Below are 16883 nucleotides of genomic sequence, written 5' to 3' on the forward strand. Positions count from 1 at the left end.
TACACTGTGCTCAGTCTCGCCACCATTTCCATCACATTACCCTTTGAGAAAGCATTCACTTCCCTGTTTTGGCTGAGTGCTCAGATAAATCGCTGTGCCGCTTCATAAACCTGTTGGCGCAAGCTTGTCAAGATGTTTGTGTGATTTCTGTGGTAAGTGCAGTCTTTTATTGTTCAGGCAAGGCTACCTGATCTGTTTGACCTTTAAAATGGACACACATGTTTGACAGTCACTTTCTGTTTGTGTGTGTGAGTGTTTTGGTGCGTAAAGGGACAAACGTATTTGAATTAATCTATTTGTTTTATTCATGTCTTAATAAGAATTGTTTACTTATTTAAAAGGATATCACACAATTTGCAGATAGATAGTAAATGCAGTAAAAAAAAGGTTAACTGTAGAACTGTAAAACACAGATGTCACAAATCAAGAAACAGTATTTACTTTCGCTTCCACATTTTCCCCCTGAACACAGATTATAGTAAATCAATTCTTTATACAGTATAATGTGTATTTTGTTATTTATTGGCTTTAAATATTTGCTTCTCTATTCATTTTTTTTATTAACCACACATCTAGAAATACACGGTCTGTTTCTCTTCCTCTCTCTCGCAGTTCAGCTGCTCAGCTTTGAATAAATACGTATTTAAATGATCAAGCATCATGTTGTGTAAAACACAATAATGTATAGCAGTTACTCCATTCTTGTGTATTCACATATTTATTTGGTTTATGTGTTAGTTTATTCATATACTTTTTAATTAACCACACATCGAGACGGTCTGTTTCTCTTCCTCTCTCTTTCACCATGCAGCTGTACAGCTTCTAAAAATAAGTATTTAAATAATCAAGCAGCAGGTTCTACAAGCTGTAAAACCCAGATCTGTACAGAAGCCGCCTCTGGCTAACTCACCTGCAGTTTCTTCCGGAAACATCATTTTTTCACACGTTTTTTCTCTCATACAGTTTCCCTGTAGTCATGTTGAAAGGAAAATCACTTTTTTATGGAATTTGTGTTTTATTTTTTATTGGTTGTTTTTTTCATAGATTTCCAACTCAAGTGGACTTGTGAGGGATAACTTCTACAATATGTTCAAAAGTAAGTTGCACTACTTGCCCGTCTGATCTTTTTTAAACTAGGTGTATTACTTTATGTAAAGACACCACGTATAGCCAATATATCACTTTTACCTCCTGAAGACCTCGCTGGAAGCACATGACCTTTCAACAGAAGTGAATTAACAGGACTTCAGCTCCAATCATGAAAACAAATTGGCTTTAAAGAGCAAAAAAATATGATGAATGGATTACTCAATAGAAATAAACACCAATTTATTGCTGTTTTGTGCAAGTTTCAGGATGGAGCTGGATCTAAACTCCTCCAACATGTCCGTGGAGTCTGTTCGGCCGGAGCAGGGACCGGTGGAGTACCGCGTGGCGGGCCTGGTCTTCTACTGCATCGTCTTCATCATAGGATTCATAGTGAATATCACCGCTTTATGGGTGTTTTCTCTCACCACCAAGAAGAAGACCTCTGTCACTGTCTACATGATAAACGTGGCGCTGGTGGACCTCACCTTCATCCTGCTGCTACCCTTCAGAATAGTCTACCACTATTACGACTATTGGCCCTTTGGAGACGTCTTCTGCAGAATCAGTGCCGCTCTGACCATCTTCTACCCCTGCATGGCTCTGTGGCTCTTCGCTCTGATCAGTTCTGACCGCTACATGGCCATTATTCAGCCGAAGCACAGCAAAGAGCTGAGGAACATCCCAAAGGCCGTGGTGGGGAGTCTTGGGGTGTGGCTCATGACTCTGGGCAGCACCATCCCCCTGATCTTCTCTGAGGACGATCCAGACAGCGTCTCCAACTACACCACCTGCATCAAAATGCAAGACATCATCTACATGCGCCGCGACAACCCCGTCAACTTCGTACGACTCCTGTTCTTCTTCCTGGTTCCCATATGTATAATGATTGTCTGCTATATTGTCATTGTGGATAATCTGAAGCACGGCCGCACCTCTAAACTCAAGCCTAAAGTCAAGCAGAAGTCAATCCGGATTATCATCACACTCATTGTCCAAGTGTTGGTGTGTTTTGTGCCCTTCCATGTGTGTTTGGTGCTCCGTTTAGTGGGGACGGGCCAAGATGGCGGGTTTAGCACATGGGCTGTCTTCACCACATTCCTGATGAACATGAGCACAGTGTTAGACATCATTTTGTTCTACATTGTCTCCAAGCAGTTCCAGGACAGGGTGATCAGCGTGATTCTGTACAGGAACTATCTGCGGAGCGTGCGACGGAAAAGCAGGCACACAAACACGGGCAGCGTCCGATCAATCAGCAACTTGAACAGCGCAATGATTTGACGCGCGCATCAAACTTTCACGCCAAAAAACGAACTGATATCTACTGTGCTTGCTTTTTGCGCAATGTAACACTGAATGCTTCAATGTGTACATGGTTCATTATCGAGAGGATCAGAACTTGCAATTAATTTCCAAAGTGTAATTTACACTCACAGTATGGGAGCTGGTGCTGCTGTTGTGGCAAAAAACATCTGTGTTCAGAGCTGATTGACTCACCCATGAGACTTGAGATGGGTTTTTTTTGTGAGTCTTTGCTCTGGCAGACAAAGCACGAGTGTCTGTGGCTCAGGTGTTATACATGCAGGTGAAAATAAAGCTCATAATCATTCAAACATAGCCCACAGTATCACAGTGTTTGCTTTATTATTTTGCATCAACTATTCTCAGCCATGTGAATCAAGAACTATGAATGACCTGACTGCCTCCACGGGGGGGGAAACACACAGGAAGCAATCGTGGGTTGTTAAAGGTTGCTGCCTTTTGTTTGTGGTGGCTGCACCATTTTTGGAACGTCGCCTCTCAGTGTTGCATCGTGGTTTAAATATAACCATCAATGCTGCATTCAAATCTTTATATATATACAGTCTATGATTAAAATACGTTTTCTGAACCAGTGTCACTTCATTGTTTCATATTTGTGGAGTCGGAGTTACCATTTGATACAAGACATCGTTTTAACACAAACCACAATCGTCCTGGAAGATGCTGTTAATATATCGACCAGGTGAGGGCAGCATGGCACAGCGAGACCCTATCTGCCTGAAAGAGAAGGAAAAACTGCTTTCTTTACTTTTAAATTGAAAAGTGTAAGGTTCTTTATTCTCTGCTATAGAGTTCTTTATACTTGTCTTTGAACTTGAACTGTTTTGTATCTGTATTTTTTAAAATCTCAATTGGCTTTATAAAATAACCATTCCACTTCATCAGAAGAGAAGTTGTTAACAGCTTCCTCAACCGGGGAGTCAGACTAAAGTGTGTTTATGGTGCAATAGGAATCGTATTGATTAGATGTTAAATGATTCAGCCACTTGAAGTGCATTTACAGTAACATCCTCACGAGATGTCAGCTAGGCTATTTAGCAGATTTAAAGCAACCTTAACCTTAAAAAGAGAAAATATTTTATGTCAGGTCTCTGCTGCAAGCCAAACGATGTAGAACATGCATTGTGTCCACGATGTATACCTAAAATGACGGAAAAGTGAGGATTTTAAAAGGCGCTAAATGTGTGACGGTTCTATCTCTATGGAAAGACTGTTTAATTTAAATGAAGGAAACACTCATCTTGAGCAAGATGGTTTGATAGGTGTCCTGCACAAAACAGCAAATAATTGATTTGGTGTTCCCAATTGTTAGAATAATCTAGTTAGTGTGTGTGTCACACCAACACAGCCCTAACTGGATTAGACAGTGAGTCAGTGTGGCTGAGTAACTATGTAGTGTCTCATACAATTAGACAGTCTGGGCGTCCTGCGGTGTGACCACATGTACCATAGCATAGTAGTGTATTGCTGATCGATTGCCAACAAACTAAATACATTGTGATATACTGTCAAATTGAGATTGTGTTTTCTTTTTCAAGCCCCGTTTGATTTAGGTAAGTAAATATAATACGGTGGTAAGCGAAAAAACTGCACTCAGAGTCCATGTGGTGCTCGGTTGGTTTGTACAGTGGGATAAAGATGGACTAGATTTACACTGTGCTTAACAAGAGGAGGCAGGTTACAAGATTTCCATCTCACATGGAATTCTGGGAACTGCAGTTCATCACATGATGATAGGTTTATTGGCCGGCGGACTACAAGTGAATTTATAACCAAGAGGTCAAAGGTCAAATGAAACATCAGAGGGTCGTCTATCTGTCCCACCTGTTAGACATCAAAGGAAAACCAGTCACGCTGCTCACAGCAACTGGCATTTAAAACAATTAAGTTTCCTGTCAAGTCCCTGTGATGAATTATCCGGAAGCTTTACCCGCTGTAATTCTAAATCTTCCCAACAAGTGCCTTTGTTGTAGAGAAATTAATGAAAACAAGATTGTCTTTCATAGGAGCTGATCTAACAGCGCGACAGCCAGCTGCTCTTCTTTGGGAATAAAAACAGTCAGCATTAAACACAGCTCGCACAATATACTTTTTTTTTTCTTCTACCACTCGTGTGGAAAACAAATCAGGCGGCGAGCGCAGTGGCCATCTGTTTTGTTATTTGATATGTGTGAATACATGTTGTAATGACTTTGTTTGTGAATCACTCTGCGCGGCAGAACACACGAGAGCTCTCGAAGTGCTGGAGTGTTCAAAGCTAATCATATAATTGGACACAATAGTCGATGACAAATGGAGACGCTTGGAGCCAGCCAGCTGGGGAAGTGAATATGTAATCATTGTAAAATCATATCATTTTTGCATATTTGAAGACAGCTTAATAGAGTTTGCGTGTCAGCACACCATCAAATGATGATCAGAGACAGTGTTGCTGTGTTTGTTTTTCTATAGAGTGCTTGGTTGAATTACTTATCTTTGTTACAATTACTGAAAAGTGTTCTTACAAGTTGCAATTTTGAATGTGGAAACAGATTTCGGACAAATGACCCCTGTGAATATAAGAAAAGAAATATGGTACATCAGTGAACTGCCTTCACCAGGGGTAATTCTGCACTTTGCCAGGAGCTATGTGTAAATACTGTTTTGAAAGAATGGAAATGCAGGTAATATTGTACCTGAACAGCACACGATTTTCCATCGACAGTACTTATTAGCAAACAAAGTCGTAAAAGCTAGCTCGAGTGAATAGATACATGGGTGAAATAACATCTAAAAGTGTTTAAAAGATTAGGTTCAAAGTAGTGGGTAAACAATGTAATAGTTTTATCAAAAAGTATTGGATAATTTGTTGAAATGTCCAACTGATGCCACCCCAAGTGCTGGTACAACAAATTCAATCTTGACCAAACCAACCTAAACAGTAAAAGGGAAATGTTATTAGTTAAATCATTATAAAAATATCATGTTATAGAATTAATAGTCTTAATTAAAATCCAACTTCAAAGCAATTAAAACGAACATTTTTTGAACATGATTGATGGTGCTAATGGAGTTTGAGTAAAGGCCTGTGGGGGTGCGTCAGAGAAAAAAGGTTTTAGAAGCCTATTTATGACTATAACATATCAGAAATGGTTCAAAGCCATCATAATATCTGCATATGATCTCATTTATCACATACTTTTTTACTTGCTGTGTTGTGGTGTTTGACAAAACAGAATATGTTGCAGTTTGGTTTTCAAGCACTGTTCCGTACACTTTTACTATACCATTAGTCTTCATATTGTTTCCATTAGAGAGCGAGAGGACATGAAAGAGAGCCCATAACGTTATATAGATACTGTACACATCCAGCCTCGCCTGGGCCTCCTCGTCTACTGTACGGCATTAGCAGCAAGCAGCTGCCTGCGTTTACATCATTTAGCGTTTCTCTCAGGGCACTTTAATACACTGAACCTCTCCCCTGGTAAACTTTACAATAGGATGTAGAAGGATACTTCTAGACTGCCATAGGAAATGAGAGGCACATGTGTGTGGATGTAGCGCTGCAACAGTGGGTTCCCCCCTGTGATGCTGAGCTTAAGGGCGGCGCAATAAGACTAATGGATTCCTTTCGCGGACAAAACTAGGTTAAGCACATGAGCTATTGTTCTTATCACCGCACAATGATAACTTGAACAGTAGGAACGGTGTGAGGTATTCATTCTGTACACAGGATGGCTCTGCAGTAATCTTTTCCTTTGGCAATGGCAATGGCAATCTACTCCTGGATTGTCTTTAGTCTCCATTAAAAGGAGATCATCTACTGCAAGAGTTTCAAATGCTGCTAAACTGACTCCAATTGACCCTGCCGTTAGCAGAGAACAGAAGAAGAGGAAATGTTTGGCCTTGATTACAGCTGTGTGTCTATTTTAGCAGATTGTTCTGTTGCTGATCCACACACAGACAGCCACCATTAGCACGTATAAATAATGTAAGGCCCTCATCTCTCTCTGTTTTTTTTCCAACTCTCTACTCAGCTAAGTGCCTGCATGGAAACCTTGGCCTCCTCCTTGTCAGGTTCTCCATAGATTAGTATACGATTTATTTTAAGTCTGTACAAAGCAGCATGTTCTTGACAAGTGTTCCGTTCAATGCATGTGGGAATGTTTTTAATTGTATCATGTGAAGTGGAATAGGAGCTCCGGTGGGGACTGTGTCAGATTGTGTTAATATTTAATCCGGTCTCACTTCAGTTTCCTCATGATCCATGGTATCGTAAGAGCAGAGTAGGAAAGCAACATTACGGGATGGATAAAGAGACACGAGTTAAGACATTGTAGCTCCAGGACGCTGTCTCACTCAGGATGCAGCGTTGTGAAAAGCTTGTGAAGACACCATTACAAGACGCTTCTCCGACGAGGCCTGGGCCATTGTGCCCCGAACAGGGAGTGATATTACGAGGGCTAATGCTAATGCACTCACTTCAGCTGATGTGCATCTAAAGAGAGCTGACAGACAAATTGAATGTAAAAGCAGGTAGAGAGGAAGCGTTGTGTGTGTGTGCCTGGGAGGACACAGTGTGAACCTGTGGTGTGTGTTTGTGTGTGAGAGAGAGAGGGAAGGAGGGAGAGAAGGAGTGCAGAGCGAGAGAGGCCTTCCACTTCCTCTGTGTGCACATCACGTCTCCTCTCCCTGAGCTCAATTACAGGATTGATACTCAGAGAGGAAACTTCATCATGTCATACAGATGTCTTCACTGGGAGAAAGAGGGAGACGATGCATGTTGTCATTTAACGTGACATGGTCTGTGCTCATTCAAAACAAACAGAATGAGAAACAGTCCGACTATAGATTTCATTATAGGCTAATAATAAATGCGGAGCACCAGTAAAGAGTGGGAACTCGCTGGAGGAGGAACGGCAAATACTTACTGACAGAAGAGCGAACTGGAGGCGGCCATGCCTGTTGGATGGAGAATTTAACAATTCTGCTGAGTGAATTAATCTAAAACAATAACTTGTAAACAATAATACTCTTTCAGTGAGCCATTCAGCTCCATCACAGTAAACAGTTTTTACAACCCAGACAGCTCTATAAAGTGCTTTAGGCATCATTGGGCACGACCGTCATTAGTCAGTGCCTGTGTGTAAATCTGAATAAAACCACTGTGTTGGTGGTGCTGCGCAGACACAAGCCCATATCTATTTTACAGTGTTTCATTTCAAACGTGACACAAGCAGAGAACACACTCCACAACAATGGCCATGTTTTGCTTTAATTTGATTAGGTTTTGTCTCAGCAAATGCCAAGTCCTGTTTTGCCTCAAGAACATATCTCTTAATCACGTTCCATCCAGGCTGTCTTTCATCTAAATCTCACAGACGTGGCTCACACCCAACTTTATTTCGCTGAAAGGTAGGGAAAAAAAGCACACAGGCGCACACACACACACTACAAGGGGGAATACAATGACAAAAGCCTAGCTCTCATCTCTGTCACATAAAGTGATGTTTTGTGTTTAGCTGTGTGCGACTGAGGTGCGTGTGTGTGTGTGTGTGTGTGTGTGTGTGTGTGTGTGTGTGTGTGTGTGTGTGTGTGTGTGTGTGTGTGTGTGTGTGTGTCTGTCTGCAGGGCTCAGATCCATGTTGTTTGGTTTGTTTCTCCATTAAGAGAGCTGTAAAGGAGAGGGAACAGATGGCTGCTGGCCCGCTCTGTCCTGCATCCTCTCACAACTGCCACACTTCCTGTGCGTCCATTAATCTTCTCTCACTACTCCTGCAGCACAACTTTATTAAAACAACTCACGAGAGAGCGAACAACAAGCCTGCGCAGCTGTCAGGAGCAAAAGACAGAACCATTCGTCCACAGAAGAACGGCCTCGGATTTCTAGACGCATCTGTAAAACAGCTCGAGTAGAAGCTGCTTGGCTTTGAAGCAGGCTCTGCAAAGCGCTCGCTGCAGTGGAGACACAATAAATGCTCATTACAACGCAGCTGGAACTGCTGTTGTTGCGTAGTTCATAGGCATAGTTTGTCAAACTTAAACATGTGAGGCCCTTGCTCCCTGTCTGGGAAGGACTACTGTTTCCTTCTGCTCTGAGAACATGTGGGAAATCCTCTGTAATAGTAAAGCTTTGCCTGAGTGATGAAAACCTCATATAAACTAAATCTACAAATCTAATAAACAAACTGCTAAGATTATCACTTCTAAATGTGGTGTTTGTTTGTTTTAAAAAGATAATAAAATGGTTCTCTTGGCTAATTAGTGTTGACACGTTGAAGGGAAATCAGAGTTGCATTTCCACACCACATAAAGCGAGAGAAAAATACCTGATGCCTTAAGACCTACATTTGTTTCCCTTCCTGATGGTTCTCACAGGAGGAAATATATTAGTATTTAGTCGGCCTGTGCACATTTACATGTAGCATGCTGTCATGACAAACATTCTTGGAACGTAGCTCTATTTGGCCCTGCACTCTGTGTCCGTAGCAGTCAGCGGGTAAATTGAAAAATCAATTCCAATTTAAATTATTGGAATAAAGAACTCCAGGAGCTGGAGATAAAAAAAAAAGCAGAGGAGAAAAAACTCTCTTCTTCTAGATCCCCTTTAATTGGAAAGTCATTTCTTCAGGGTATTCTAATGGTTCTGAGGGAAGATTGCAAAATAAAGTTGATGAGCTGGGGGGAGGTTAATAGCGCGCGCTTGTGTTTGTGTGTGTTCGACTGACCCTGTGTGTTTTCTTTGCTTTGCCACGCAGTGTTCAGTCTTCCCCTCCCTTATGACAGAGGCACCAAATGAAGACTAATCCAGTGGGCTCACACACACTCAGACACACACTCCCTCACGCCTGTGGTCACTCGTCTCATCCATCTGCTATCTGGGGGAGTGTCGGGGGCTCTTGGGTCAAACTAAATTAACCATCCCTCTCTCACAATTGTAAAAATGTAATTGACTTAATATAACCAACCCTGGTGATTTGGATACTCCTGTGCCGTGAGTAATTGTGTGAAAGCTTACAGACGCCACTTCAGATTTGGAGCGTCTTCAAAGTCTAATATTGTATTGATGTATCGTGACAAAGTGGGTTTGCGGTGGAAGCTAATTTAGAAAAATGACAACAAGACTATTGTGAGAGTAATGTAAGTTATTGAAAATGTAGATACCCTTTGTGTTTGGCATTCATGTAGTGCAGGGGTGCCCACACTTTTTCAGCTTGGGAGCTACTTTTAAAATGACCAAGCCCAAATGATCTACCTACAGGGCCGCCCCTGCCCAATCTGTGTCGCGAGCACGGGGGGGGGGTTTGCTAGTGGCGCGCTTCCAATAATTGCGCCGCATAAGCGCATAATAGTGCGCCGCATTTGCGCTTCAGATGAGGAGGTGAGGCCCCCTCATAACTGCATGAACCCGTATGGCACAATACAACTCAGACTGGCTTACCTGTACGTTAATTAAGTGGCAAATGCCATAGTAAGGATGGATGATAGGCTATAACTTTAAAATTAAAATAAAAAAAATATTTGTTATTTTTCTTATTTTTAAAAAAAAGTTCAATGCCATGCGATCTACCCACACTACCTTTGCGATCGACCTGTCGTGTCATGTAGTGGATCAACTCTCTTTATTGATATTCACTGTGATGACACAGTCATTTTATACAAATGTATTTATTCTGAGGTTGGTAGGCACAACTTAAAGTGGCAATAATAAATACATTTATAATATCAATAAATCGTATGAGTATCATGTTTGGGTTTTACGACATGCAAGTTTACTCTTTTGGTTATTTCCAACCACTCTTATCAGTTTGCAACAACAGGCTTTTAGCAAAGAAGATAGAAAAACACATTGTTCACTATCAACTTAGCATCCAAACAGTTTAACCTTAAGCAGCAAAAAAGACAGATATTCCCATCAGGAGCTGATGAGGACCATAGAGGTGAGGTCCAAAAACGGAGCAAAGATAACATTGGACCATGGTTTAGTTCTAGGCAGACTTAACCATTGACAAGTCACAACTGAGCTAACGTTAGCAACACGGCTGAGCTAACGTTAGCATGCTTAACACGTTAGCTCTGCTGAAAAAAAAAAAAGTTCCGCTGTAAAATAAACTACGGATAAAACAAGTTTACGTGTATTAAAACATGTATGCTAATGTTACCAAGTGTAAACCAAGCTAGCGAAGGCCAAGTTAAAGTTTTTCAAACTACAGATATTTATCGTCTGCCTGATAAACAGTCAACATAGAGACACACAATATCTCATGGAAAGAAAAGTAGGCTACAGCAAAATCATGTTATTGTTATTTTAACTTACCAGAATTGAATCAGCGGAAGATGAGAGTAACGGTGCGTCTACACAGCAGCGTTAAAAAAATCTTGAAACGCTTCTGCCCATTCACTTTGAATGGGGTGACGTCACTTTCCCTCACTTTTCGCCGAAATGCATTGTGGGCAGGCGAGCGGAGATTTTCAGGATTTTCAGGATTCAAAGTTGAACAATGTTCAACTTTTGAGGCTGAGGTGGAAGCGTCAGCCAATCAAATCCTGTGTACGCAAATCTGACAGTTCAAGCTCTAGCCAATCAAACGGCGTGTATGCTGGGAGAGACATACCGCGGGTAATTTCCTCATATTCCAAAAAATGGAGGAGAAATTAGCGGTAGCGAATCACCCGGTGCTTTATGACCAGACCTACTGGGATATAAACCGGAGGAGCCAGGCATGGAGGGAGGTGGCAGAGACAGTGGTAGGTTTTCGCCTGTTTTGGGGAGTTTATATCCAGTTTACTTTGGGCTTTTTTGCTTCGTATGTCGCGGGCGGGAGATTCATGTGATTGGTTGTTCGTGCCTTGCTCGCAAAAAATCCTCAAGCTTCAGATACGCCCACCTCCAAGATTTTTTTAACGCTGCTGTGTAGACGGTCCGTAACACCTACGTCCCTTTCCGGGCGAAAATTACGGCCCGCCCACTTTTGGGGGAAAACAACGCTGTCATTTGAATAGAGTGGCGAAGTCACGCCCATCTACTTCCGCCCCATGGGACCTTATTTCGGAAAAATAATGTATTGAAGTCAATGGAGAGAGAAAACGTATCTTTCGATCCCGTTTGAATTGTGCCATGAATTACACATATGATGTTTGTCAATCTTAAAAAATAATTTCCATGTCAAAAAAGTCACAGTTTGTCGTAAAACTGTTGAAATATAAGACTATGAAAAATACGTAACTAGAAAGACTACAAATCCCAGAGTCGCGTAAGTGATGTCACAATTGTTTTCCTCCACTAAGATCTAAGATCAGCGCCATATAGATATAATCTATCTATATGGCGCCGGCTAAGATAAGATAACTTTAACAAGATGCCTGTGTGCTTAGTACCAGGTTGTTATTATACCAGCAATGGGTCTTGCTCGTTCTTTCGATTCCCGTCTGATGAAAGGACCAGGAGTACTCTGGATCATGCTAGCTAGTAGCTAGCACGTTAGTTAGCATTACAGCCTTGTCATTTTTATTAGCCTTAACATGAAGTAACATTAAGTAACCCAAAATGTTAAACAGTAAGAGTAGTAGTCATATTTCGTGAACCCTTTGAAGAGTACTGTCACCGGTGTGATCATTCTATAATACACAATTTAAGCCCGGGGGAGAAATGCTAACGCTAACGCTAGCGATCTTCTCTACTTCATGCTATCTGCACACATGGTTGACATTAAACATTAAAACGACCAGGCAGTTCAGAGAGAATCAAATGAAGGCAGGCAGGCAGCTTTGAGAGGCAAAGTCCCTCCCTTTCCGGTGGACCTCATGGGACCTTATTTCGGAAAAATTATGTATTGAAGTCAATGGCGAGAGAAAACGTATCTTTCGATCCCGTTTGAATTGTGCCATGAATTACACATATGATGTTTGTCAATCTTAAAAAATCATTTCCATGTCAAAAAAGTCACAGTTTTGTCGTAAAACTGTTGAAATATAAGACTATGAAAAATACGCAACTAGAAAGACTACAAATCCAAGACGCGTAAGTGATGTCATAATTGTTTTCCTCCACTAAATATAAGAGATAGCTAAGATAAGATAACTTTAACAAGATGCTGTGTGCTTTGTCCCAGGTTGTAATCATACCAGCAATGGGTCTTGCTCGTTCTTTCGTTTCCCGTCTGATGAGAGGACCAGGAATGGCTGGATCAAGTTAGCTACCTAGCTAGTAGTTAGCACGTTAGTTAGCATTACAGCCTTAGCCTTGTCATTTTTATTAGCCTTAACATGAAGTAACATTAAGTAACCCAAAATGTTAAACAGTAAGAGTAGTAGTCATATTTCGTGAACCCTTTGAAGAGTACTGTCACACCGTTGTGATCATTCTATAATACACCGTTTAAGCCCCGATGCCCCCGGGGGAGACATGCTAATGCTAACACTACATTAGCATCGGCGATCTTTTCTACTTTTGTGCTATCTGCACAAATGGTTAACATTGAACATTAAAAAGATCAGGCAGTTCAGGGAGAATCGAAGGAAGGCAGGCAGGCAGGCAGCTTTGCATGACATTCTTCTGGACGTGTTTCATTGTGGTGATAGTGAGGGTAGTCAATCCCTTGTTTGGCAAGACAGCAGTGACGGCCATCTTGGTGACGTGTGTTGTTGTGCGAGACCAGAGATGTAGTTCATTGAGCGGTTTCACACAAAAAAAGTCTTACTTCACAGTTTTACGGCAAAAAAAAAAAGTTTAACTTGAAAAATTATCTTTTAAATTGACAAACATATGTGTAATTCGTGGCACAATTCAAACGGGATCGAAAGATAACTTTTCTCTCGCCATAGAGAGGCGAAGTCCCTCCCTTTCTGGTGGACCTCAATTGGACCTTATTTCGGAAAAATTATGTATTTAAGTCAATGGCGAGAGAAAGATTATCTTTCGATCCCGTTTGAATTGTGCCACGAATTACACATATGATGTTTGTCAATTTAAAAGATAATTTTACAAAAAATATTTTTTGCCGTAAAACTGATTGACAAACATCATACAGTATTCGTGGGACAATTCAAACGGGATCGAAAGATAACTTTTCTCTCGCCATTGACTTCAATACATAATTTTTCCGAAATAAGGTCCGATGGAGGTCCACCGGAAAGGGAGGGACTTCGCCTCTCTATAACCAGCTTCTGTCCAGTGCAAGAGAACGAGCTAACCGCCGGGATGACTATAGGTCTTCTTCTCTTGTTTAATGCGCATGTGCTGGCCTATGTGTACTTTCATCTTATACTTTGGTCCAAACAGATTCTCTGTAGTTGAGCACCTACAAATATTCACATTTGAACATATTTTGAAACAAAATCCTTAGTTGAAAAAACATTAACAAAAAGGATTTAACTGAGTGGAAGTACAATTATAAATTGGATGAAGTACGGCTCCAAAAGAAAATATCAGTGGACATTTTCTTAGATAGCCAGAAGCAACAATGCTAATGTTGCTTCAAGTCTGTCTGATGTGTTATATTACAAGTTGGACAACGTGGACTTGACAAGCTCTTCCTCGGCTACCCACTAACCAAAAATAGGTGCAATAAAAAGCTACTTGCCTGTTAAACAGCGACCAGAGTAAAAAACATTTGGGATAATTGTTCAGTTTGCCTAAATAATTACAAAATAACATAAACATGACCTTATAACCATCATTTCTGTGTATGTTTGTGGATAAACCCATTTTATCCTCCATCATTCTCGCAGCTAACATCATCACTTCAGTAGGCCTATATCACAAGTGTAAGCCTTAAAATAGCGATTCACAAGCCAGCATCCATTATATTTCAACAGGGCCTCATTCTTCACACACTCTTGTGTAAATTACTGTAGCTCTCTTTGGGGCCCCTCTCATAGCAACCTGGTCCGAGACCTTTCTGCGCTAGCCTTGTTGACATTAAAGAAGCAATGTGCGGAGACATTTCCATTCAAGAAACTTGTTGACATAGTTATCAGACATCAAAGAGCCGTGTGTCATTTTGAAAAGGCCTTATGAGAGTAATGGAGATGTTAAAGGGCGTGTTGGCCCCACACATCACAAAAGGATGAGAGGATATGAACACGCTTTGACTGAAAGACTGAAAGGAGAGACAGCATGATAAAAAAAAGGAAAAAGAAAACTGAAATACATTCTCTAGAGAGCGAGGGAAGCGCTCGGCTCCATTTCCGCCTAAGAAGCGCAGAGTTAAAAGGTGGACCCTGTACAAATGAAACTCAATTTCACGCCACATTATCCCTCCCTGTTCTCTTTCCTGGCTTTCATTTTCATTAAGACCAGAGACAATCATAAATTAATAATTACTGCCGAATGTCTAAGCGCAGGCCGCAGTCCTAGCCCTCCCCTCGCCTCTGTGGTCTTCCATGTTCACGCTTGCAAAATGTTAATTTAGGTAATGTGGCCTGGCCCTTGTCAGATAAAACTGTTTTGTAGTTTCACTAATACATAATGGTCTATCTGATTAGGTGACATTAGTCCTATCTTTCAGACGATCAGCCTGCACCTTCCTAATGTCTCTCCTCAGGCTCGGGGCACCACTCAGTTATCAAGAGACATGAAATATCACTGCTTTCACTAAATGGCCATCTCCTGGTTGTGAAGATGAGCAAAGAATTACAACAGGGGGGGGGGGGGGGTTAAAAATGCAGTTGACACGGTGCTGAAGTACGAATATAACTTCATCTCTCCTGGGTAACTTTTTTTATCCTGTAAAAAAATAAATCTGTCGGCAGTGGCAGGATGTTTCCTCAGCTGGTCAAGCAAACACAAATCAACAATGTGCAATGTGATGTTAGGCACACCAACAGTGAAATAAGAGGAAGGATCATGCGGAATAATCACGTCTGGATGATGTCTTCATGAGCACATCTCCGCGTCAAGCCGAGGAAATAAAGCACACGGCTCACACGGCTTTGAATGTACAATCAGCACTGTGTTTTCCACACTACACTGAAGGAAAATGTAACAACACAGCTATAATGCACATTTGGTATTTAAAGTCTTCGTGCCTCATGGTCATATTTGTACCGAATTGAATTTATTACAAAATGTGCAGTGATATGAAACATGTAGCTGCAGGGCCTCCTCTCTCAGATGCCGGTGCATGGGGGGGAAAAAGCATCAAATAGAGAAATAAACAGAATATCTGAGTAATAGCTGCCCACGTCTCCCAGGCTCATTGGAGGCGAGGAGCGAATCTCTCACTGCAGCAAAAAGAGGGAACGATTGAGTAATTAAACGGATGAAGTGGACGTAGTGAGCTTAAGTTTCCTGAGAAGCTGCGACAGTCCGCGTGCGTCTGAACTCAACGAGAAGCATGGGTTCATGATTGATTGCCCATTGTGTGTCATATTGTTCTTTCAAGGTTGATTGAAACTTTAACCTCATTTTTAATAAAAAGAGGAAAAGCTTGAAATATATCAGGCCTTGAGTTTTTACAATGCAGCATTGAATTATGCAGCAATCAGTCAATTATTCATCTCTGTGGCTGTGTTACGGCCATGCCTTAAAAAGCATGCAGAATGGGAATGGGCCAAGCCTGCTGTGTCAACACATTTCACTCAGAATTGCTTACTAGAGAAATTTGTCTCTCAATGTCGATTTGGTGTTTTCTTATGCGTTTTAAGAGCCGTCCCTGTTACAGCTGTTCTGAAATGATCCCTGTGGATAACCGTTGTGTCTCGAGAGCAAAACAAATAATGTCACTCAAGACCAGTCAGCTCAGATTATAATTAAAAACACACAAGGAGAAATGTCGGAAGTGCCACAAAAACTGACAATGTCACATTTTCAAAACAGAACCATTTGACGTATTCAGCGTTAACAGAACAGCTTGGAAATGTCTTAACAACTCCCTGGAAGCTTCAGCGTTATTTAAAGAGAATAATATGATGCATGACCTTACAGCATGTACAACTGCTTAAAGGACTGCTGTTTATTTTATGGTGATATATTGTGAATTAGTGTCATACACTTCAAAGTACACATGAAATAATTTATTTACAGTGAGCTCGGTCACACCCTCATTTACATAATTTATATAGGATTAGCCTACGCAGTTTTTTTTTCTTGAAAACACACTCACACATGCAAGTCAAAGGTTACACACACACGCAGCCACACTCAGGGAAAAGGAAAGGTTACACAAGATATTCCAATCCTTTGATACCCATAAACATTTTTTTTTAAAAGTGAAGAACAATATGTTCATTTGTTTTCTACAGTTTACCTGCAATGTTTTTTAGGCTATACATAATACATGGAATGAGTTAGGGCTAAATATGCCAAAAACACAATATTTCAAAATGAAAAAAGAGCTGCTCACAACACCTGCTTACATTTCAGAATATTGAAATGTATTAAAAGCTGTATCTGGAATTTCAAATGTTCAGTGTGTGTCTCTCAAAACCCCTCAGCCTTGTGAGCAGAAGTGCGACAGAGGTGTGTTCAGGCAACATTAACTCACATGTGG

The 16883-nt window shown here is 41.1% G+C and overlaps 1 protein-coding gene across 2 annotated transcripts; it reads left to right on the forward strand.

The window, feature by feature from the left end:
* Positions 1-2984, forward strand: gpr18 (G protein-coupled receptor 18). 2 transcript variants are annotated; one of them, XM_034128892.1, is made up of 3 exons: positions 1-152; positions 1045-1096; positions 1356-2984. In XM_034128892.1, exon 3 carries the CDS (start codon positions 1357-1359, stop codon positions 2368-2370), a length of 1014 nt encoding a protein of 337 aa, XP_033984783.1. In that variant the 5' UTR covers positions 1-152; positions 1045-1096; position 1356; the 3' UTR covers positions 2371-2984. The 2 variants fall into 2 exon arrangements, with proteins under 2 accessions (XP_033984783.1, XP_033984782.1); XM_034128891.1 differs by having other exon boundaries at positions 1350-2980.
* The last annotated feature ends 13899 nt before the right edge of the window (positions 2985-16883 follow it).

This window comes from Trematomus bernacchii, unplaced genomic scaffold (assembly GCF_902827165.1).
Source record: "Trematomus bernacchii unplaced genomic scaffold, fTreBer1.1, whole genome shotgun sequence".
Classification (NCBI taxonomy): domain Eukaryota; kingdom Metazoa; phylum Chordata; class Actinopteri; order Perciformes; family Nototheniidae; genus Trematomus; species Trematomus bernacchii.